This window comes from Rhinolophus sinicus, chromosome 13 (assembly GCF_057876585.1).
Source record: "Rhinolophus sinicus isolate RSI-liver-muscle chromosome 13, RSI-T2T, whole genome shotgun sequence".
In the NCBI taxonomy this organism is placed as follows: Eukaryota; Metazoa; Chordata; class Mammalia; order Chiroptera; family Rhinolophidae; genus Rhinolophus; species Rhinolophus sinicus.
The window spans coordinates 34297824-34324106 of NC_142513.1; the positions used below are offsets into that span (position 1 = coordinate 34297824).

The 26283-nt window shown below is 34.4% G+C and overlaps 1 protein-coding gene across 3 annotated transcripts in view; it reads right to left on the bottom strand.

Annotated features, from left to right (window-relative positions):
- ESF1 (ESF1 nucleolar pre-rRNA processing protein) overlaps window positions 1-26283 on the bottom strand; it is a 68292-nt gene that overhangs the window by 27995 nt on the left and 14014 nt on the right. For all 3 annotated transcript variants that reach the window (XM_019752046.3, XM_019752045.3, XM_074317992.2), the window contains exons 6-9: window positions 25448-25600; window positions 22836-22950; window positions 21049-21196; window positions 15678-15839 (exon numbers count right to left, since the gene is read on the bottom strand). In XM_019752046.3, coding sequence (XP_019607605.3) covers window positions 15678-15839; window positions 21049-21196; window positions 22836-22950; window positions 25448-25600 — 578 coding nt within the window. The remainder of the gene's footprint in view (window positions 1-15677; window positions 15840-21048; window positions 21197-22835; window positions 22951-25447; window positions 25601-26283) is intronic.

The window sequence follows — 26283 nt, forward strand, 5'->3', positions numbered from 1 at the left end:
ATCACAATGTACATAATATCAAGCTGTCCTAATACTAACAACGAAAATTCTAGCCAAGTCTAGTGAAGCCATTCTGCTATTTAATTTATGGCAAAGAGGACTGAAGAACTACTTGTTCTACTGTTATTTTTTTACACACAATGTTTATAGACAAGGTAGAAAATAGATTAAAACTTTTAAATGGATGGCTAAGATGTAAGAAAACAGGGAAGTTTTTGGAGTCCGGTCACAAGAAAGCTCAAATTAAAATGTTAAACTAGCTCAGAAACAGAGAGTTCTCTTTGGGGACATACACTAATTCACTATGGTGGAGTGTGGATCTTGGGTTTTAATGGACTGCTAGCCAAGGAGGCAGGAGACAATGTTCGGAGCCTGATTGTGACGGGAAGTCCCATCAGAGACCACCATCATGAAGCCAGGATCCTTTAACGGTGCCTTCAGTGGGTGCTGCTCCACCTCTGACAACCATAAGTAATACATTCTTGTTTGGGCTTTGGCTACGGGCAGACCAAGGGAAATAAAAATACATTTTTCCCCCAGGGAATTTCTAACCACAAATGCACAAATCCATGGGTTTGTGGCTAGAATTCATACTACCTGTATGGCCCCAAAAACTCTAATCCAAAAATTTGGTTTCAACTGGTCTTGGATTGAAAATGCCATCAGGTACCTGCCAAATTCTCTCTAAAAGAGGCACTTTTAACCAAGGTGTCAGAATTACCATACGTAAAGAACAATTCAAAAACAATGAGATCACAATCAAAATTCAATATCTATCTATCATCTATCTATCTATCTACCTACCTACCTACCTACCTACCTACCTACCTACCTACCTATCTATCTACCTATCTATCTATATCCATATATGGTCACAGGATGTAAAGTACAGCATAGGGAGTATAGTCAATGGAATTGTAATAGCTATATATGATGTCATAGAGGTAGTAGATTGGGGGGATTATGACTTTGTGAGGGGTGTAAATGTCTAATCATTATTTTGTTCTGTACACCTGAAACTAATATAAAAAAAATAAATTAAAAAAAAATCAATATGAACCAGCATAAGCAGAAACAAAATATTACAAGTCAGACCTGTAAAGATTACAGATTTTGGAACTACTGGATACAGAATACAAAATCAGTACATTTAAGAAAACAAAAGAGGAAATTAAAAGATAAGATTATGAACAGTATGAGAGAGATTTGGGGGAAAAAACTTCCTGAAATAAAAAACGTAACTGAAATTGCAAAGTCAATGGCCAAGTTAACAGCAGACTATAGAAGAAAAAATTAATGAGCTGAAAGACAGAACTGAAGAAATGACACAGCGTGCTGCATAGATTCAAAGGTATGAAAAATATGAGCTATCAGATGGAGAATGGGAAGGTACCACACATATCAAATAGGATTTCCAGAAGGAGAAAACAGAGAAGATGAGGAAAAGGCAGCATTTTAAGAGAAAATGGCTGAGAAGTTTTCAGAACTAATGAAAGACACTAATCCTTAGGATTCTGGGTATCCAATTAATTCTAAGCAACATTAAAGCAGCAAGCAAAAAATGACTTAGATACATCACAGTGAAACTCAGAACAGTAAAGCATTTTAAAAGCTCGGGACAAAAGACAGCCGCACTGTGGAGTAAGGCTAACCCTTCCCTGACAGGGTCCAAAAGGGGGCCCCGGGCCCTAGGATTAATGTAGTGTGTTTTTAGTTATGCTGGCTTCCTCACTTGTAACTCTGTCACAGGAGTCAAAGGGAAAGCTTGTGAGCCCACAGTAAATTTGTCCCTCCCCAGGGGAACTGGCTGATGTACATCCTTGGCACCAGCAGATATCCTTTTATCCCTAATCCTTAACACCCACAGCTTCACCACCAAAATCTTCCTGGAATATATCAGGAATAATCTCTTTGTGCCTTTAATCCCTTTTCATTTTGGTCACCACAAAAAGCCCCTAATCATCAGGTCCCCCCAATCTCTCATGTTCTAATCCTCTGAAATTAACTGTATATCTACTCTTCTGCCACCACCTCCCTCCCCCTCTAACTCTCTACCACTAAATTCTCTGGAATTCACAATACATCATCAGTAAAAACTCAATTACTATAACTCTGAACATTTTCTTCATCTCCTCGCTCTAACTGAAAACTGGCTCTCCCCAAAGCCCTTTCAAATGGCTTTTTGTTGTTGTTGGTTATTTTCTTCACAAAGCCCTCATACCAACCAGCCTAGAGTAGAGGTAGGTGTGTGTGTGTGTGGGGTCATCAGTGCTCTTCATCCAGTTCTAAGAAGTGCCGTACTGGTCTGGGAATAGGAAGACTAACCAATAAAACAGAGAGCAACAGATCCACACAGTTTTGAAAATTTGATACAACATAGAGGTGACATGTCAAGATTACTGGGGGAAAGGACAGGTTATTCAATAAGAATAAGACTGCTGATGGATCAAGGACTTAAATGTCAAAAACCTTACACTGTTCTACCTTCAGCAGAAAATAAAAGTGAACATCAGTCTCATCTATACAGAAAAGAATTTTTTACATAAAACACAGAAAGCACTAATTATAAAAGATTATTTGACAATATTAAAATCAAGAATATTTTTCATTAGACAACACCTCCAATAAAGTGTGTGTAAGAAGGTCGAGTTACGTATAGAAAATATTTGCCATCCTATAAAAAACAAAGGACTAGTATCAAAGATAAAGAACTCCTAAATGTCAGCAAAAAAAGCACAAACAATATAATAGAAAAATGGCCAAAAGACATCTAGTATGCGTATTTCACTGAGGAAGACACATATATGGCTAATAAATATCTGAAGAGATGTTCAATCTCATTAGTGAGAAGAGAAATGCAAATCAAACATTGCTGGTGGGAATGTAAACTAATACCACCATAATGTTGGAATACAATTTAGTATTTCATCTTACAAAGGTGAATATTCACATACCCTATGACTAGTCCTTGATAAATACCCAGAAAAATTGAAACACATATGAGGTGATGTACAGAAATATTCGTAACAGCATGATTCACCATAGTAAACACCTACGAACAACCCAAATGTGTAACCAACAGGAGAATGGATATATAAATTGTGGTATGTAGCAGTCAAATAAATGAGCTACAGCTACACAAAATATGGATTAATCTCAACAATGTAATGTCGAGTGAAAAAAAAAATCAGTCCTGAAAGATTTAAAAATAGCTAAAACAAAGCCTTACCACCCCCACGTAAACAAAGTTAACAGCTTTAAGGAGATACAGTTCACATAATACAATTCATCCATTTAAAGTATACAATTAAATGTTTTTTAGTACATTCAGATATGTATAAGCATCACCAGTCTATTTTAGAACATTTTCATCTTCTCAAAAAAGAAATCCCATCTCTCTCCCCAACAGGATACTCTGAAACACCCTCCCTCCTGTACCACCACCAACCTACTTCCTGTCTCTATAGATTTCCCTGCTCTGGATATTTCATATAAAATATGTGGTCTTTGTGCTTGGCTCTTTCACTTCACATAATAATTTCAAGGCTCATTCACTTTGTAGCAAATATCACTACTTCATTCCTTTTTATGAACCCACATTTTTTAGAAATACTTATAAATGAGATAAAAATATATACAATGGAAAATAAAATGAATACTGAAATCTGGATAATGGTTATCTCAGGCATGGAGAAGAAGGGGAGATCAAATGGATAAAGGTAAGTTATTACACAGTTCTAGCTTTTGTTGTGGTTCACTTATTATTAAAAATAAAAGAAGGCCATGCTAGACTAAAGATGATAGTGTTTTAATCCAAGGATTATAATTAATCTAATTATGTGAAACAGAAGTACATAAGAGTGAAGGGACAAGTTTAATAAATTTGACTATATTATTTTTGTTCTTCAAAGGACACTATAAAGAGAAAAGACAAATCACAAACTAGGAGAAGATAATCTGCACAACATATGACATAAAAGACCAGCACACAATATATGAAGAACTCCTATGAATCAATAAAACAAAGAACACTACATAAAAATGGTGAAAAGACAATAGGCATTTCACAGATCAAGAAACATGAAGAAATGTTCTTCCTTATTAGTAATTAGAAAAATGCCTGAGCAACCCTTTGAAATCTTAAGTCAGGTATTATCACTTCCATTTACCATTTCATTTAGGGTGAAAGCTCAAGTTCATCCAGAGGTCTACAAAACCCTTTGTGATTTGGCCTTGTGCCTACTCTCATCTTTCCCAGGATATTTAGTAGTATGCACTGTCCTTTCCGTTAGGTCTTTATGTGTATGTCACTGTCTCAGTGAAGGCCTCCCTGACTATCCTATTTAAATTGCTACCAGCTCCCACCCCAGAACCTTCTATTCCCTGCAGGCTTTATCTTTTTGTTTCCAATGCTTTTAATCACCACCTGATTATTTTACCTATTTGTTTACTAACTCCTTTTCTCTCCTCTCCCCCAACACATGAACACTAAAATGTAGGGCCCCATTAAGGCCTGGATCTTTATCCATTTTGTTCAGTGCTGTATCTCCAGAGAAAAGAACAGAGCCTGGCACACACAGCAAGAACAAATATTTCAGAATAACACACAAATTAAAACCATAATGAGATACCATTACTTACATACTAAACTGGCAAAAACTGAAAAGCCTGACAATATCAATTAATGGTGAGCACAAAGAGGTATGGGAACTCACATTACTGGTTAGAGTAAAATGGTACAAGCACCTGGGAAAACAATTCAGCACAGCCTAGTCAAGGTAATTATGCACATGCTCCACAACCAAGAAATTCTAGATATATCTAAGAAATTCTATATATACCTAGGTGACAAGTCCAAGAATATTCACAAAGGCATTGTTTATAATAACAATAAATTACAACAATTGGCAACAGAATAGATACGTTGTGATATATCTATAATAGAATTCTATTTAACAGTGAACATCTTCACATATGAATATGGCTAACTCTCAAAAATAGAACATTAATAAAAAAAAGCAAGTCACAAAAGAATACATAGAAGATGCTTTTATAAAGTTCCAAATTAACAAAATATAAATATAGACTCTTTAGGGCTACATGCATATATGGTAAAACTATTGTAATAGAAAAAGGGAATAATTAACATGAAACATCATTTGTTTGCTCTGGCAGAGGAAGGAAGGGGGGTGTAACTGGGGAGTCTCACAGGGGACTGCAGACATTAGTCATATTCTTTCTTAAACTGGGTACACAGGTGTTTATTGTATTACTGCTCTTTAAACTGTGTATACACGTTGTGTTTACCTTTTGTATCTATGGTTGCCCCCCCCCCCAAATAATATGGAAAAAAAAAGTAGTGAAATTTTCTGACACAAGCCTTCTATGCTCTTTCTATGAGCACAGTAAACTATTAATACTATCCCAAATTTCATTATTAGCAGGTCCCAATCTATACACGGTATTTGAAAAATCTACCTGTAAATTTGTGGCTTGAAACTCAGGGGTGCCTAATTGTTTTCCACCCTGGAAGAGTTTCTGACTATAGAAGCTATTAACATATAAGAACATTTTGAGACTGGGGTACAACCAAAATGGCATTTCTAAGTCAATTAATGAAAAAAACCTTTCTTTTATAAAAATAAAAGGAAATGAAAAAACTTTTATTTTTAAAGTTTTTAAATAATTTTTTTTAACTTTTATTTATTTTAAGTGTGTTTTTCCAGGACTTATCAGCTCCAAGTCAAATAGTTCTTTCAATCGAGTTGAGGAGGGCGCAGCTCACAGTGGCCCATGTGGGGACAGAACTGGCAACTTTGTTGTTAAGAGCACCGCGTTCTAACCAATTGAGCTAACTGGCCGCCACAAAAAACTTTCAATCTCCCTAGTACGGCATTTCAATATTGAATAATCTTTCAAACTAGAAATTCAATATGAGGTTATTATGTTATCCATAATTGCAAAACATCAGAAAGAGCGTAAAACAACATCAGGGGAGTAATCATAACTTATAAATCAGAAACACAATGGAATGTGACGCAGGCATTATGATTACAAAGATTATTTAGAAATGTAAAAATAAGTATGAGAAATCAAATAAAAAAGGAGAATGAAAAATGGGGGTATAACATATAGTCAACTATGTGTATTTGTAGAATATGTAAAAATAAATGATACTGCTAAAACATGGAAGCAATCCAACTGTCCATCAATGGATGAGTTGATAAGCAAAATATGGTGTTTGCATGTGTGTGCTCATCTGCATGCGCGCGCGCGCGCGCACACACACACACACACACACACACACACACAGTGGAATATTATTCAGCCATAAAAAGAAGGAAATTATGATATACTCATATGTTACAACATGGATGAAACTTGAGAACATTATACTAACTGAAATAAGCCACTCACAAAAGACACTGTATGATTCCACCTATATGAGGTACTTAGAAGAGTCAAAATCATAGCGACAGAAAGTAGAATGATGGTTGCCAGGGGCTGGGGGAGGGGGAATGAAGAGTTATTGTTTAATGGATATAGAGACTCAGTTTTGCAAAGATAAAAGAGTTATGGAGATGGATAGTGGTGATGGTCGCACAATATGAATGTACCTAATACCACTAAAGTGTACACTAAAAACAGTTAAGATGGTAAATTTTACGTTAAGCGTATATTAACACAATGCAAAAATTGTGAAAAAAATGAATGTGTTAAAGCGGTAAACTTGAGGTTATATGACTTTCCAGTTTTTGGGGAAAAAAGAATAGCAATAATGAAATTGCTGAAAGTTAAGTAGTCTAGGTGAATTCTGCCAGAATAACACATGGAACAAGTGGGAGAAAAACAATAGTTTGCTAGCCAGGCAGTTATTAATAGTATATAGAATGATGACGTAGGACAAACTTAAATAGAATAGGCAAAAATTCTGCTTTAAAGACCAAAGACTTCACAACTTCAAACAAATCAGCATAGTTGTGGGCTGTGGGAAACAATACATAAAACAAGCTCTCTCTTCTTAAACTGACTTCGGGCAGATTGTAAATCTAAGGAATCTAAGGCAAAGTCAAAAAAGTACTACTGTCTGGAAATAGTGGCTAAAGATGCAAACAAGTACGACTGATGTGATACATGTGCAGAAAGGGAAGGACCAGAAGCCCTTATCAATTTACATGTTTAATTTGGATCCTAAAACAGCAGACCAATTAACCTGAAACTTCATAAGTATGGGCATTTTAGCATATTCTGAAAGTATTACTAGTATAAAAATACCATCAGTTTTTGCTTTAGGTCTTTTTTTTAAGCTTCTTGGAAAAACTTTTTTTGTTGAAATTAAATCTTAGTATTACTGAGAGATAATAATCTTTAAAATAATCCAGGAAATTCTGAGAAATTTACTGGCAGCTCTATGGAGAAAATGTGCTAGCAACATTTTTAGATAACCCTAGCTGTTTCTCATTTTTATTACACATTCTGCAAATGATTCAATAAAATTTTAGTAAAGTTGCAGCTTGTTACCTTATAAAGCCCTTTGAGTCAACCTGTTAACTGGATGATTCAAGGAAGGAGCACAAAGCTAAGTTTTAAAATTCTAGCCAATTACCAGTTGTGTATAAGTTACAATAATGTGCATTACAAACTGGTTTTCTCCCTATCATCAAAATATGAAGCAAACAGCAAATTCTTTCAGATCATTTAAGTTCACGTTCTCTAGTTAATGCTCTTCTCTACACTCAACTCAGAGTTTGAAAAATCTGGTTATTTTAAAAATTCTAACCTAAAATTTTTTGTGTGAATGTTTAAAATAATGGATATATTGGCAATAAATAGAAATAGAGATATATATGGCCAAAAGTAAAAAGTGAACAGGTTTTGAGATGTCTGAAATTAAAATGTTTGAAAATTGGGCTGCCTAGCAAAAGGAATGTGCCACTGGTTCAAAACCATTTTATTTCTAAATAAAGAATAAATACAACGGCCATAGATACATGTCATTGATGTCTCTGTGGTTAAGCTTCCCAGTGAGACACTGAACAGAGGAATGGAGATGGAATAAAGGAGGAAAAAAAGGACAAAAGATAAAGAACAGACACCAGAATAAAAACAGAATTACAAATGTAAAGAGTGGAAGACAGAGTACATAGAGTACGGAAGATCTACACCCCCACTTCCTGCCTCAAAAGGACAGACTCCTCTTGCAGAGTGAGACAGCAGGGGTCCTTGCTTCTCCTCTGCTGACTTCCATGACTCCTTTGAAAGAGGAAATATCCACAGCTTTGGGTGTTGCTGACAAGATCTCTCCTAAGACATTCACAGTCTCACCATTATTATAGCTTCACTTTAAGACCATCAGTACCAATCTCATTATACCCTTTATTCCCATTTAAGTCAGTCACCACAAGAAGTCTACAACCTCCAAATCATCCCTTCTAAAAGGTGCTGAATATTTCCCACCCTTTCTCAACACATCAGTCATACTCAATCATTAGTAGCCATTAACAAAATCCTCCTTATCCATTCACCAGCTAATCTGAGTCTCACCAAAACCTGGTTCTCCCCGGGAGACACTGCGTCCCCTATACCCCTTTTAGGTGGTGAATTTTTCTCTCCCATAGCCTGTCCTTCTTGCTACTACTGCTCACTGCCAACTCCAATCCACTGGCTAGCCCTCGTCCCCAAAGCCCCCAACTTTGAACCATGTTACCAGACTATACCACCTACCATCTTTCTTTATTGCAGACAGCCAATGACTACAGTCACTCCCCTCATTTCTTGAAGAGCTGAGCTTTGGCTCACTGCTGCTCTTTCCAATACTAGCCCTGTCAAAATTCTTGGTGATTTCAATATCCACACAGATGACCCTCTCAACACTCTGGGCCTCACAGTTCACTGTCTTCTATTATTCTATACTCCATCAACCTCATCTCAGTCAGTCACTCCAAGGATCATACCCAGAACACGTCATTACCAAAAACTGCAATCTCAGCATAATTTTATTTCAAGTATCCTACTCTTCAACCACTAGCGCCAATCTTTCCATTTTATTCTCTCTAGTATCCGAAGGCTAACAATTCTTCTGTCTCCTAGGGACTTACAATCCATCAATTCTCTCACTATTTCCCCATTCCTCATGCTCAATATACCCTCATTTCCCTCCTAACCCAACAGACATTATTACAATCACCCCCTTGCCTCCAATTCCCTTGCTCTGCTCTTGTCTGGTCATACTTAGTTGACAAAACTTTTGGTCTCATTTAATCCAGCTCTCCCCTTAAGCCATTCTTACACTACACCACTAAATGTGGCTGAAGAAAAACATAATTATGTTGATTCATCTCACTTCACATGACCATGAGTTTGAAGTATGCACTTACTGCTGCTCAGCAATACTATTAAATTTCTCTCTTTGCCGCTCTTAGACAACTATTTCATCTTTTTGTTTTTCAAACCATCATCTCTTCCCTTATCCCCACTCTCAGCTGATGAGCTTACTTCCTACCTCGTTAAGAAAATACAAGTAAATAGAAGAGTACCCCAAGTTCCCACCACCATTTCTACCCATTACCCGTGACCATGTTCCTTGCTGCTTTCTCTCTGATTACAATGGATGAAATGTCCATGTACATCTACTGAAGGCCAATTCCTCCACTAGTGCAAAATTGTTCCAGCTCCTTTTGCCTATGATAGAATGTTCTCTGCATCATCATTTCTTCCTGCCTCTGGTGGATCGTTCCCAGAAGCATATAGCATTCCGTTATTTTTCCCATATTAAAGACTCGAGTTCACTTCCGTCTCCAGTTTCTTTTCTATCCCTCTGTAACCCATTACAGGAGAACTCAAGATTTGTCAATCTATGAGTCCATAATAACTAAATAAGGAGTGGAGTGGGAGCTCTACTAGCATTAGTTAGAAATGCTAGCTAATAAATGTAGAAGGAATGATAGAGATAGAAAATCAGCATTTTGCAACCAACAATAACAGACTCAAGCAAGTGATCACCAATGAAAGCTAATGCTACCAGGTAAAATGAGGGAAAACAGGATATCCATACACCCAAACAAATCACTTATCAATTACAAAGTAAAAAATGTGCCTTTACAATGGAAAAAATCAGTCAGACATCACCTTAACTGAGTGAGCAAAGTTTTAACAGCACAAATAATGGGACAAATTGACATTATGTGCTCTTGATAGATATGAGGCAATGGGAAGCACACAACTTCATTTATGGAGAATTCTTGCCAAAAGCTTTTACCTGAATTGTGAGGAAACAGACAAATCCAAATTGTGGGTGTTCTATAAGCAAGCTACTGTAAAATTGACTGATCCTGTATCAGGAAAGAACTAAAAAATATTGTTGGAATGAGTGAGAAATTTGACTATTATTTTTATCAATATTAAATTCCCTTAGCATGATAATGGCATTGTGCTCACGTAGAATGTTTTTGGAAGTTACCCATTGAAGTATTTTTTAGGGATGAAATGTCACGATGCCTACAGCTTTCTAACAGTCAAATATTTTAGAGAAAGGACTTGTTTGTGCTTGCTGTGTCCAACTCCACTGCTCATTCTCTCTTGAACCCATATCATTCACATCTTTCGCATTCCACCAAAACTGTTCAGTATCACTGAAGACCTCTACATTGCTAAATCCAATGGCCATTTTTAGTCTCCATTTTATTGACCCATCTTCTTACTGAAACGTTTTCTTCACTTGGCTGTCGAGATACCCTGCAACTCTAAATGCCCTTCTTCATTTCTGGTAGCTTCTCCTCAGCTTCCTTTAGATGGTCCCTGCTTACCTCCTCAACCTCTAAATGCTGAAGTGCTCCAGGGATCAGTTTTTGAACCTCTTCTCTTTTCTACCTATAATCACTCTCTTGGTATTCTTCACTTTCAGAGATCTATATAATGAAGATTCCCAAATTTATATCTCTGGCCCTCAACTCTAAATTGTATATCCAACTGTCTCCTAGGTATGTCTACCTTTATACCTAGTAGGTATCTTAAACTTAACTTGTGACCAAAAGGGATTTTTCAGGTTCCCTTGCAAACCTGTTCCACCCACAATCTTTATTATCTCAGGATTATTGCAATATCCTCTTGACTGATCTCCCCATTTTTGTCCTTGCCTTCCTCTTTAATCTACACTCGAGATAGCAGCCAGAATAATTCTGTTAAAAATAAGTCAGATCCTCTTATTATTGTATCTATATGAGATGATGGATGCTAAGTAAACTTACTGCAGTGATCACTGTATAATATAGTAAGTTGAACCATTATGCTATATAACTTAAAATTATAAAGTGATGTATGTCAATTACATCTCAGTAAAACTGCAAAAAAAATAAGTCAGATCTTATCACCTTTGCTAATCCTCAAACATGATAGATAAGCTACAGCTTCAAGGCCACTCCTTTGCTATTCCTTCTGCTCACACACTTTTCTCTGCATGACTTACTTCCTGACCCCTACTTCTTTATTCTCTGCTCAATATTTTTCTTACTAGAGACTTGTTTGTCTTCCCTTCACTAGAACATAGGATTTATAAGGTCAAGTATTTGTATGTTTTGTTACAAAGTGTCTAGAATAGTTCCTGGCATATAGTAGGTACACATTAAGTATTTGAAGGAAAGTTGGGGTACTGAAGGATGTTGAGTAGAAAAAAGACCAGTTATCCTTTTCACCAGGGTGTATTAAACCAGAGATAACTAAGAAAGAGGACTTTTATCATATCTAATCTCTTTTAAGATTATAAACAAAGAAACATGTCATCATTTCCTCATATTCTGGATTAAATTTCCAAGATACTACTTATACACAGTTTGCACTACCTATCACAAAATTATTATGTAGATTAATTGAACTATTAATATAGGGGAGGTTTTTTAGCATATAAGAGATAAAACTAATTATGCTTCATGTATATACAAAACAGATTCTCTAATGAAGCATATTCATTGATGAAGGCCCAATATGCTAACTACACGCATCACCTTCTCTACTCATCAAAGTGAGTCAGGAAGGATGCCATTTTAGCAACACATTGAGATGGGAAATATTACTCTGTATATGTCAAAATAATGAATTACAACTTACTTTAAAAAATCTTATAATTCAACATTTTTACTTATTTATAATTCTAATTAATAAGGTTTATTATCACATTTTCATAAGGAACTAATCTATTAATAAAAAGAGTTGTTACACTCATGTACCTGTTATCTGCCTCCCTTAATATTTACCCTTAAGGAATTAAACTTTTGATGTTACTATACTATATAATCCAAAGTAAAAATAGAGGACACTTAAATAGCTAAACTAAAATTCCTTTTAAAAAACAAACCATACTCCAAGAAATGTTAATGACTAAGAGTACTTATTTTTCTGAAGAGCTTAATATTTTAGAAATTCAAGCCACAGAAAAACCCATGAATCATATAGTATAATCTCATACTGACCCTCTGTGGTTTACTGAAGTATAACATCACGAAAGTCCTGAGGTTCAGGGCAATTATTACTGGGAACACACATTTCTTTGAAGACACAAATACAATAAAATACACATATGACATGACTAGTACTCTGTAGCTTATAAGGTTCCTTTACAAACACTCAAATTAAGCAAGAAAGGTATTAGTCCACTTTACAAATGAGAAAACTGAGGTCCTGAAGGATCATTTATCTCATTTAACATGTCTAGTATATAAAAGACCCTTTACATTTACACACATGTATATGAACGCACTTGTGTGCACGTACATGTCAAGATTTCTCAGGTAAGAATACCCTTTCTGGGGCCTTCAAAACTAATACAGTTAAAGATTTAAAAACGCATTATATATCAGAATATCAATTGTCCTCCATTCAACTAACAGTAAAAAATATATACACAATGTTGGTAATTCCAAGAAACTAGCACTTTTATCATTGTTGAAGGCATTATAAGCTGGTGCAACCCTTTTGAAAAGCAATTTGGCAATAACCCTAAACACAAAAAGTGTTCATACCCTTTCTTAGTAATTCCATTTCTGGGAAGTTATCCTACGAAAATAATTCAAAATATGGAAAAAGCTATAGATTTTTTATAACATCCTAGATGTTTGGCATCTGAGATTTAAAATTTGGGTTTTGACACTGGTAGTTTAAACAGCTTGTGAGAGAACCACAGGTTGATTCACAGCATATGTAAAGTTGCTGTGAGAGTGAGGAAGTCACGTAACTAACTAGTAAGTGAGGCTGACTGCCAGCATTAGCTTCTCCTTGTGGTCTCTACTAGTTCACCATGCATAGAGCCATTTCTAAAATGGGGGAAGAAAGAAAAGCGTCTTTGTTAAAAAATTGTTTTTAAAAAGTTAAAATCCCTAAAATAGCATGCCAATTATTTGGCTGGTGATGAAAGTGAAGAGATCTAAGAAAGTACTGATATTTGTGGGTTTGGAATCAGTAACAGCCTTAGGTCACATTTCTTTTCAATGCCACAGGTCTACTGTTGTGAAAAATTAGAAATATGATTAAATATTTAACAATAGAGAAAGGATCAATTAAACCACAATCTACATAATCACTTAGTGGCTGAATTAGGGTAATGGAATTACAGATGATAATTTTTCTTTACATTTTAAAATATTTTATATGACATTAATATAATATTACACCCCAAATAAAAGAGTCAAGATAAAAAATGTACTGCTAAATAGAAAAGGGAACAGTTCTCAATTCATTTCGTGAGGTCAGGATTACCAATACCAAAAACCAAGAACACTGCAAGAAATGAAAACTATAGGCAAATATTCCTCATTAACACAGGTGCAAAATCTTTAACAAAACATTACTAAATTGAGTCTAAACATATATAAAAAAGGATAACACATAATGACCCAGGGAGGTTTATCTCAGGAAAACTGTATTGCTTAAATCTTCTGGTTACAGACCCAAGAGTAAATACCACTTTTTGGTATTTGCATTACCTAACTGTGTCAATAAAGACAAAGGTTAGATCTGGTCCATGCCATGTAACTCTTTAAAATATTTTCTATAAAAGTTTTCAATTAAGTTAATTTTAAATCTTTCTCAAATACCCAACTGAATACTTCAACTGAAAATATGTTCATTTAAAATATCTTCATAAGTTCATTCTAGGATTAGAATTAAGCTACAATTACAATATAGTTGACTTTAAAGATAGAATTCAACATTTCTTGGAATAATAAAGCCAAGGACCTCAAGTAAAAAGTTTCTTCACAAACATCCCCGAGTGGTATGGTTGTATGTCCTTGTTGTGAGACTTACTGACAAAAGGTGCTCAACCCCTTAGAGCAGGCTTTGTGCTCTTTTTCTGGAAATTCTAACAACACAGAGATTTCCTCTTTATATTATTTTGAAATCTACTTTCCTTTAACTTTTATCCACTGGCAAAAGCACTCATTTCTGAGGTAATAAGAGAGATTAAGTCTTCATTTACATATTCAGCCTGCAAGTATCTGAAAATAACTATTAAGTCACTTTTTAGGCTTTTCTTATTCGGGCTAAATTAACTCTCAACCACTGTTTATATTGATAACGCTACCAACCTTCATTTTTTCTTACCATCCCTTCTTGCACAGGCCAAACATTTAAAATAAATGGGTTACAACATAGTACTGCATTCCTACAGGAATATGCAGGAGACATGTGTCCATCCTAATAAATTTACTACAATAGTCAATCTATTCTCAAATATTAAAATATGCTAAGTTTCTTCCCAAATAAAAAGAACCTATGCAAACAAATGTTTTACTCTCAGTGCAAAAATATACTACTTGTAATAAGCAGAAATAATTGAATACAGAATACTTAATTTATAAGCAATGGCGTTACAAGTACGAATTAACTAATACTAACTCATAGTATTCTTTCATCTAGAAGCTAAAATAACCTAACCTTTGTCAAAAATTATACCTAGCTTTAAAAGATATACATATATATGTAAAAAGCAGTAATCTGCAAAAATAATATTGTTTGCAAAGGTACATGCTGATTTGCCCAGGAGTGCTGAAAAATGCATATAGTATAAAACAATCCTCGTTTATCCTAGCTTTTATCTTAGTTTAGTTTTGATGTGGTTTTAAACTGGTATTGTACTACTCTAAAAAAAATTGTTGAATGGTTCAAGTTAGTTATAAAAACCACTTACTATGCTATACTTTTTTGAGTATTAACAGCAAAATTGAGATGGAAAACTATGTATCATATTTTGTGTTAGTGAAACCTCACTAATTAAGGTCTAGTAGGGGTTATTGGTGAAAAGTCCACTTATGAATCACATATTTTGAAAAAAGTTTTTATGACTTTAGAACACATGGTACCTGGATTCAAGTTTCTATATCCTGAGAATAATGGAATCAAACCTAGGAAAGGTTTACTTTCATAAATGGACAGGAATAATTTGTAGTTAGTAAATCCAAGAAACCAAGAATAAGCTGGCGAGAGTCAAAACACTAGTCCCTAAGTGAATTAAATGATGTATGCAAATACCATGTTAACTTCTTCCCAAAAACATTCCTGGAAAATAAGATTTTTAAAGTTTATGTTTCCAAAGAAGAGTTAATCTTCTTTTCCTTCACATCTAAAATGGACTCAACATCCTAAAATAAAGAAAAACAGTGAACATTTAGTTAATATCTAATTCTTACCTGGAACCCATTTAATTTCCATTTCCATGTCATTTTCTTTGCCTTTCTTTTCTTTTTCTTGAATAACTTGCAAGAGTTGCCTATACTTAGCAATTTGTTCTTCATCATCCTTCTGACTTTTTTTTGTTTTCCCATCTTCTTCTACACTGACTACATCATCACCTAACAAAAAAAACAAATTTCATTTAACACACAGAAATAATTCACATCTAACTCCAGTGTATAAATCTCAGTCAATCCAGCATCCTCCTAAAAGATGTTGTCAGACATACTGTAACAACAGAATATCAAAATCAGACTTGAACATCTTAATATTAAATTAACTGAATCAAAGACTTAGGTCTTGTTTATAATAAAATCAGTTGCAATATTAGCACTGTCATGGTAGTATATTTGGGAATCTCCCTTTTTACTAAAATTCACATTTCAAAATAATTCTACTGTCATGCAACATCCTCAAACTTCAGGTCCCTCTAAGCAAGACAGCAAGAATGACATTTTATCCCTCTTTTCTGTCCTCCACCATCCACTACAGAGGCATTAAAATGTTATGGTCAATAAAAGGAGGCTAAACATTGTTGGGATGCATTTGATTTAGCTGTTCATTCTGAAGAGACAGATAAAGGAAGTTGCTTGTAATCCAAAACGAAGAATAATGAGTCTTTTCCATTTGATGGTGAGCAAGCACGCTTATTCTCAGGATCTCATTAATACATTAAGATTAAAAATGAATACATTGGAAGTTTATTAATTTTCCTGTGTGGAAAAATATTCACATTTCCATTTCCTAATTTTATAAAAATAATCAGAATACAAAGGAACAGTATAAAATTCATGGGCAACAAATACCAAAGAAAACTAATACGTGAAAGGTTTGTTTGCTCTGTATTTCCACTGTTATTCTCCAAGGCAAAAACATAAAATAAGAACCTGGGTTTTAATGCAAAACATACAGACTTACTGAATTGACTAAATTTCCCAGTAAAGAAAAATTGAGAAGCAGAATAAAGAAGACCTTCTCTTCTGTGAGTTATGGCTAACCAGTCACTAAAAATGTCTGACATTATTAAGCATTTAGCTGTGAAACATCAATGTTAACAGATTGTCCTTATATCTTAAAAAAAGGTGATATGGAAAAAAGATTGGTTAAGTAAATGTTTTTATTTTATTTTTTTCTCTAAATGAATAAAAAATAGTCCAGGACATTCTTTCCATCCTATCACACTTTTACATTTTCACTCAAACAGCTGAAATTCATTTTTTTCCTGTTTGTGCTTTGTGCCACAATAATAATGTTGGATGGAATTCTGTCATGTATCCCGTAATTCAATGGATAAAACATCAGGAACACATTAACAAAATGGCAATGTATTTCTTTCTATTAAAAGCTTACTTCTGAAAACATAATTAGAAGCAAGCTCCTTCCAGGTTGAAATTTTAGTGGTAAGTCTCTGATGGCCTACTTTAAATTGATTTTTTCCAGTACTAAAATTTTACTTTCTGAAGCCCTACAATGTAGGCTAATTCATGTAGGTCTGTTTTTTCCCAATTCAAGGACAATACTTTGTGAAAGCTTTAACACTATATAAGGAGTGAAAAATAAAATTGTAATAGTAAGGAGCCCTGCTATGATCTCTTACAAACAACATCAGGAACATCCAGTAACTCTAAAGCATTCAAATATACTATTATTGCATCTAACAGAGGTACAAATTACAGATTAAAGTAAGTTTGCAGTCAATTAAAATACTGTAGAAAAATGCATGCTTTTAAAATTTTAGTACGTAGTAGATTGCAAACAAAAGACTTTAATCCTTAAAGTTTTATAAGTAAAAATACATGATATGAGTTAGTATGCTAACCACTTTATGTACATTATCTTGATCTTTCCAGCCATGATCCAGGTACTATTATGATTCTCATCTCATAGCTATGGAAAGAAAGGTACGGGGGCTAAGAAAACTTAACCTATATAACTTCACCATGCAGTGAATTCAGGACTTGAAACCAGTAGAGCCCAAGATCTTAACAATATACTGACAAATTACTGCTTATTTTTCCACAATATTAGTTGTCCTAATGTCAAGGTCATTTTAAAATCTAGGTCAATTCTCTCAAACCAATCAAAGAAAGCTATCTGAAAAACGTGCACTCAATCTTCACAAGTGTACATGGAATATCCTCTTTTTTTCTTTATCTTAGAGCTGCTAGCGAAGAAAAACTATCCAGAATTTTCAGAAACATGCTAAATGACCATATAGGCGTACAAATAAAAAGAAAATACAAATAAGTTAGTATATCTATAGGGGAAAAAGACATAAAGGCTATTTGAAAAAAGCCGAAAAAGGACTTGGCTGCTCTGTGTAACACTAGAAATAAAATGGGCACTCAATTGTTTGGAATGCCAAAGAAATTAACAAGCAACAGCCACTGAGGCCTTACAAAAAATGTGAAAGCTTTTGTGCCCAACATAACTACCACTGTAAATCATATACTTTTTCAAAGACTATTAAATGCCTAAGAAATTATGTGGTTTTATTAATATGAGATGTCTGAACAAAGAAAATAGAACAATTAAACATGATTTTCCATTCCACGTGTGGAACATAGTTCAGGAGTAGTACTTTATGAAAAACTTAGAAAAATGAAGCAATATCTTCAGTAGTCTAAAGGAATGGTAATAGCCCAATCACAGGATCTTAAGAAAGTTAAGGTTTAATGGACCTATGATAATTACTGAAGCAGTATGTTAGGATTTATTTAATTTCACATGCAGGTTATAAAAGCAATATATATGTCAAAGGAAACCAAAAGGACAGCTATGAAAACATTAAACTACAAATAAAAACAACAATATTCATTCCTGCTAATTTAGAATATTTATATGTATGTTTAACATTTATGATTCTCCATTTGCTGTCAGCACTAAACCTCTTACTCATAATTTTGCATGATTGGGAATTCTTCTATTAGATAAGAATAAAGATGTAAAGACACCAGGGAGATGGTATCAACCAAAAACTGCTAATAAATCACAATCAAGCAACAGAATTTCCAGACAGAGCCAGATCCAATATACAGAAGAAAGGGATGTTCCGAATCCATTTTTAAAAAAAATGAGTTATTTTGCGCAAACAGCATATACATATGTATACATACATATACATATTTTAAAACATACCACTGATCATTTCAATAATCAAAAAAAATTTTTAATATCTAGATAATCTGAGAACTTCTGCTTTCATCAATGGCGAGCTAGATATTTTAGACCAACCTTTTCACTGAAGACATGAAGTTGGATTGAATATCTAAACAATCTTTTTAAAAGCTTTAAAGGGATTTGATTAAAAAAAAAAAAAAAAAAAAAGGAAACTTCAAATAAGTGACAAGTTAGTGAAGAACTACCAAGTTAATATCAAAGAGAAGGGAGTACTAGAGATAGAATTCCAGTGTTTAAGACCTATTTTACCCCGAGAGCATTTACTGATACACAAAAGAACAGCTGTGAAACTAAACTACAGTTTTGGCAGCCTGGCAGTGCCTAGAGGACAAAAGTTAAAGACCACAAAGGATGACTTCAACTAATACTCCTGTCTTAAGCAGGGACCTGGGGGACTATATTCAGGGCAATGCTCAACCAGAAGTAATCCAGCCCTCATGAAGACTTGCATCACAAAGTCCAAGGGATCTGAAGTCTTAAAATTTGGAGTAACGTGTCCCCAGAATAACCAGAGTACATGAACATTCTCTGATGAGATATACTCTCACCTCAAATATCAAATCAGCACACAAACTTAACCAGGCACACAAGTAAATGAAACAGAAATACCTTGTAAAGTAATAGAAATCATCCCAAAAATATCTGAAATACTGAAATTATCAGACAGACTACAAAACATGCTTTCTCTGTTTATAAAAATAAAAGCGTTCAAAGTATCTGCAATGAGTAGAAAATAATAAAAAGCGATACTATTGATTTGAAAAAATAGCCAAATAGGACTTTTGCAAATAAAAATTGCAATAAACAAAATTAAGAATTCAACGTATAGGTCTATCAGCAGATTCAACACTGCTGAAAAAAGAGTTAGTGAACTGGACGATGTGTCAGAATAAAGTATCCAGAATGCAGCACAGAGAGACAATAGATTAAAAAAAATACACAGGAGTAGAAACATGAAAGTTACAGTGAAAAGATCTACCATATATTTAATTGGAGTCACAGGAAAAGGGAAAAGAAATATTGCAATAGGTAATGGCTGAGAATATTCCAAAACTGATGAAAGATATCATGCCAGAAATTCAAGAAACCGAACAAACTCCAAACACAGTAAATAAAAAGAAATCTACTCTTAGTTCACAGTAAAACTGCAAGAGTAGAAGAAAGAGAACACTTTAAAATCAGTCAAAGAAAAATATCCAGACAACCTTTAAGACTGAAAAATGCTCAGCTGATGGCTGACTTCCCAAAAACAACAATGAAGCCAGAAACCAGCAGAATATTATCATTAATGTGGGGTGGGAAAGGATTGTCTACCTAGAACTTTTTACCAGTAAAAATTATCTTCACAAATAAATGCAAAATAAGGACATTTTTAGACTTATCAAAAACTCAAGAGAGTTTGACACCAGCAGAAACCATGGGAAATTAGCGAGGATTTAGTTAAGGCAGAAGGAAAACGATCCCAGATAGAAGTATGAGATTTAGTAAAGAATAGAGAGGAAAAGAAGTGGGGGAAATGTGGTGAAATTTAAACAAAGACAGTACAAAATAGTAATGTTAATGTCCTGTGGGAGTTAAAAAAAAGGTTAGAATTACAATACACAGGATACCTTAAAAGCTGCTTTAAGATATCTTGTATTGGAGGGTAAAAATATTAATTATCATTAGATTTTTCTAAGTTAAGGATGCAAGTCATAATTTCTAGGACAATTACTAAATGAAAAGAAACAGTCCATTTTCTAAACTAGTTGAGAAGAAAAATGGAATGTAAAATAAATATTCAATCAATCCAAAAAAAAGCTCTTAGTTTAAAAGATGGGGAGAGTAAAGCATTTTACTAGTTTAAGAGAGTGCATAACTATGTGAACTATGAAAAATCTAAAAGGCCAGGCTTTTTCAGTTAGGTCAGAGTTTTAAAGGAAATGTTTATAGTTAAAGAAATTCAGGCTACAAAAATACTTTTTTATAAAAATTTCAATTACTATCTAAGCTGTATATAATACTGTACATGTGAATATGCTTTGCAGACAATTTAAGAATTAGTTTGGTACTTCCTTTTAAACTATTGCCAAAGACACATTTCCATTAGCAAGTCCAGGTTAGGCACCCAAATGCTTATATGAAAAACACCAGAAGATTAACAACTACCTTGTAGCTCTTTTTCTATTTCCTCTTCATTTTCACTAGAGGAAGCTAAGTACGCTTGAAAATCCATGTCCAAAAGCTCTTCCTTTTTAAACTTCCTGTTGAGTGTTGTAATTCTTTCATGATCAGTTTCATCCCAAGTGATCTCCACCTTTCACCAATGAAAAAAAAACAAAAACAAATAAAAATGGCAGTGTTAGTCACCCAAACGTGTCTAAGAATATCTGTCATTAACTTATATGTTTAATAGTAAGCTAAAAAAGTTAAGACATGCTAAAACAAATAATAAATGACATGCTTAACAAAAAATATTCTATCCTTGTGGAAAAGGAACCATTTCTATTAACCTGTACCTTTCTCCTACTAATTCTCTGCTATATGCAAAGCACTCCATTATTGAGAAAAAAGAATCATCAGGGTGTGGATAAATTGTGGTGAAAGGAAATTTTAAAAATGCACTAGTGAAAAAGTTAGCATTATTATGAATCAGTGAAAACATGTTTTTCACCTGGAATTCTAGGTATTTCAGGGCTACACACTATGTGAAATCTGTGGATGAAGCTTTCAGCACAATCTCAGCGGGGTCCATTTTCCAAAGAAGATTAATAGCCACTGATGAGAAAGGCATCTATTGGTTGGAATAGAGTAAACCCCCATATTACAGGAATTCATCTAAAACATGATGGGTCTATCCTATCTTCTAGGCAGCCCCCATTCCTTTTAGAGCTTTTATCTTTATCATAGGGTGGGTCTCACATCCTTGTTTTTCTTCAGGCTAATCTCCCCAGATCAGAACAAAATAGGTACTAATTAACCAAGGAATCTGATCCTTAAAATAGCTGCCATTGTCTTAGAAGTACTAGCTAGTCACAGGATTCAGAATTATCCCTATGCTGATAATTAAGCCTGAGCTGATGACCACAAAACCACTGCTGGAACTGGGACAGATGTGGATGATACAGCCAGACCCTAGGAACTCCAGACTGGCTGGCTGGACAGGCTTGTCCTGGTCATTTTTCAGTCTTGAAAATAACATGACTCTACGTTTTATGTGACCGAATCTTTTAGACTACTTATTGCATAATAGTGGGGTTTTACTACACTCAGTAACTAATTAAGGCCACACAGTGCCCACCACAGTATGTGACAGATACAAAAGTCCCTCTCTCTGCCACCAGCCTGTCCTCAGAAGAGCATGGTGGTCTGTCACAGGAAAAGCTGTGGGAAGCCTGTATGGCTGCTGCAGAGTCCAGCTGTGGATAGCTTAATGGTGGGGGTAGGGGAGAAGGTAGGTAGCTAAGTAACAAGCTGATTTAATAGAAATCTTTTGGCTATTTGTTATTAAGCATTAATGTAACATCTAATAGTCCTGAATTATTCTATTTCAATTGTTTCTACAATTTGGTATCATATCTGCAGGAAAAAATGTGTTTTTAGTTCTAATTATAATTTGAGGTAATTTGTTACTGCCTTTCCCCTATTCCCTAGAATATTAATAACTGACATATTACTTATTAAAGGATCTAGTTCAATGAAAGTGTATGAGAAAGAAGAGAAAAAACATTCTCAGGTAATTGACTCGGGTTTAAAGGTGTAACAAAAATCTGAAAATAGGTTCAAATGGATGAGGTAGATACAAATGCAAATACACTTGTGTCTTATTTTTATTTGTACTTGTGCATTAAAATTTTGAGTACTTTCCATTTCTAAAGATGTTATAAGTAAATAATACACAAAGTCTTTTCTTAAAGCAAGAGTCTAGCTACACATTTTTAAAAGTTAAGAAATACCGTTGATGTTCCCATTGCAGCAGATGTGAAATATTTTGGTTTATATGCTGTTAAATCCACTTCTGAGGCTACGTCCTTGGGCTCATCATCAAAAGTAATATCATCTGGTATAAACCTAAGAAACAAAGAAAAAATAAAACTTATTTAAACATATGCCGCAGTAATAAACAACCAGAGTTTAGATTCTCTTCTAATTAGTTATAGTTTATACATACCATATAAAAGTTTCTACAGAACACACATGTAGATGAGGCAAACAATGTTAGAAATAACCTTGGCACAAAATTTCTGAAATTCATAAGCTATAAATCTGTAATTCCAATAAATTTAAGTGAACTCGGTGTAGGTAGAAACCCTGCATTAGGAGTCAGCTAATATGAGTCAGGTGCAAACACAGATGGGTCCCTCATGTTTCAAAAAACCCTAAACTCCAGATAGTGCAGTCACTGGCTTGCTACATGATATTGTGAAGATCAAATAGAATTATTAATGGGTAAGTGTTCTAAATATAAAGTTTCATACACTGAATATAAGGAAAAGCTTAAGGTTGATTCTTCAAGACTGAAAAATCCTAATATTATCTTATATTTTTTTTCCACAAATAGCTGTTAAATGTAAATTAGCTACTATAATTGTTAGACAATTCTTAAGCATCAGGCTAAGAAATTGGGGTGAGGTGGAGCAGAGTTAAGTAATCAATGGTTAATATATTTAGATTTTTAAATTTATGTAAGAGATTTTATTCCACACACACACACATACACACAAAGCATATGCTATATATTCCATTAAAAATGATTTTGGGGCTGGCCCAGTGGCTCAGGCGGTTAGAGCTCCACGCTCCTAACTCCGAAGGCTGCCGGTTCGATTCCCACATGGGCCAGTGGGCTCTCAACCACAAGGTTGCTGGTTCAATTCCTTGAGTCCTGCAAGGGATGGTGGGCTCTGCCCCCTGCAACTAGATAGGGCAACTGAACCTGGAGCTGAGCTGCACCCTCAGCTAAGACTGAAAGGACAACAACTTGAAGCTGAACGGCACTCTCCACAATAACTTGACTTGGGAAAAAGAAAAAGGCCTGGAAGTACACACTGTTCCCCAATAAAGTCCTGTTCCCCATCCCCAATAAAAAAAAAAATAATTTTGGCGGGAGAAGAATGGATAATTAAGGTTCATTACATCTATATAATATCCTCCTCCAGCTACATTTTTGTACACACTTAGTAGAAAAAAAACAAATACCTGAGATTAATGTTTTTATCTGTTATTAATATGTATGCTTTTATATTTTGGGGCATATGAAAAAAAGTTTCCTTAGATAAATGGATGGCAGTAGAACACTCAATTTTCTTTTCTGATGTTATATATGACAAAATAAAACGGAATGTAAATTTTTTCTATTGTTATTGATCTGACTTTCTAGGTACTGCTAGGTCTGATTCTAACACTGCATGAGAAATGCCTCCAAAAGAAAACAGAAAGAACAGAGCAATCCTGAAAAGAACATATTGACATGAATTCATAATACCAGAGTTTGACATTCTAACAAATATTTGGTAACTACTACTTACACATTCAAAACAAACACCTCCTATTGAAATTAACAGAAAAGAGGAGTAAATAGCTTGCCTCATGAGATATGCCCTTCTTGCTATATACACAAGCATGCTAAAATCTTATCCCAAATTATCAATTCAAAAATTTTTATTTGCATTTTTCTACCAGTCGGGATGCCTTTGAAGTATGAAAGCCTTGGTAACTATGAATTAATGCGTTTTTTCCCTAAAATATTTCATTTTGAGAACAAAGCCTCCAACCAACCTGGATACAAAGAAGTGATTTCTATTGAAAAGTATCACAGTAGAATGGTTTACGGGGTTCAAAAGGATGAGGCTAATGATAAAATGATGCAGTAGTTCAGCTTCCCATTTCCTTAGAACTGACATTCACAGCCTCCGCAGGTTTTTCAGCTCTGGGTCAGGGAAGCCTAAACATGTAGTGAAAATAATTCCCAACCCTGAAGACAATGTCAGCGACACCATCCATTCACTGAGCAGCATTTAGAGCAGCACTGCCCCATAGAATTGCCTGTGATGATGGCAACGTCCTATGTCTGCTCTCCCACATGTGGCCATTAAATACTTGAACTGTGTCTAGTGCGACTAAGCACATGAATTTGAAGTTTTTAATTAAATTAATTTAACAAGTTTGAGTGACTGTGGCTACTATATTGGACAGCACAGATCTAGAGGTGCCCGTTTATTAGCAAATTCCTATACCCCCACTTCAATGCTTTTTAAAAAGTTACTTCATCTAGTTCCTAGTTCTAAAAGACAGTTGCAAAGAAGCATCATTATGTATAAACCCATCATCCTAAAAACACAGCCAACATATTCTATATGCATAAATGTGGGGTGACTCATACATAATACTTCAGCATTTTCTCATTCCAATTTTCTTTAAGGATGATGTTCCCTAAGAAAGAGTTCATCCAAAAGCAAAAAATCCTCTCTTAGAACATGAAACAACAGACAGCACTACCAGTTCTAATATTTTACTTCTTATAATCATGTTGGACTACAAGATTAAATTGGTAAGATACACACTGGGTTACCTTAGATCTATGAATGAACAGCTACTTTCGAATTCCAGGCCATCACAATCCTCGTAAAGCTTAGCCGCTGTTGCAGGAGAATCACAGTCTACTACTGCATAATAGTACTTCAGTCGTTTGAATTGATAATCTCTCAGTTTTTCTCTAGAGGTCCTAAAAGGAAAAACTTGTCAAGCTTACTTTTACAGGAACACAAATACTTATATCCCTTAAAAAAATAAATGCAACTGTTTCAAAAAAATCTATTACAACCTTCATACCAATCCATCCTTCTTCATGACTTTTCCTTTATGAACACTATATACTAAATACTTAAGTTCAATTTATTATTTCGGCAAGGTACAGGCTAGGTATTTTGATTGTAATTTGGTATCTAGAAAAGGAGAGTATAAGAATTACATGTGCTTACCCATGATTCTAATCCTTAAAATAGTTATTTTGTTTGTTTTGGTACCATGTATACCCTTTTCAAGTAAAACCAATGGACAATCGCTGTATTATAAAATATACTAGGAAAGCACTAGCTCTAATTTTAAAGAAATTATGTGCTGTCAAGTGTAAATGTTCATAACTTTAATTTCACTTAACTACAACATATTCTTTGAGAGTATTTATCGGCTTTCATCTGCCACCAACATATTTAACCGTTTTTATTAAGTGCACATATAGCTCCACCTAGTGGTTTAAAGGCAACCTTGATTTTTTACTATACTAGATTATCAAAGAACTTTTTAATTCTTTTATTTTTCTATTTAATCCTCAAATCAGAAAAACTATATAATCTGAAGACAAATAGAGTTTCAATGTCACTTATATGGGAAGCAACATCTTAGAAA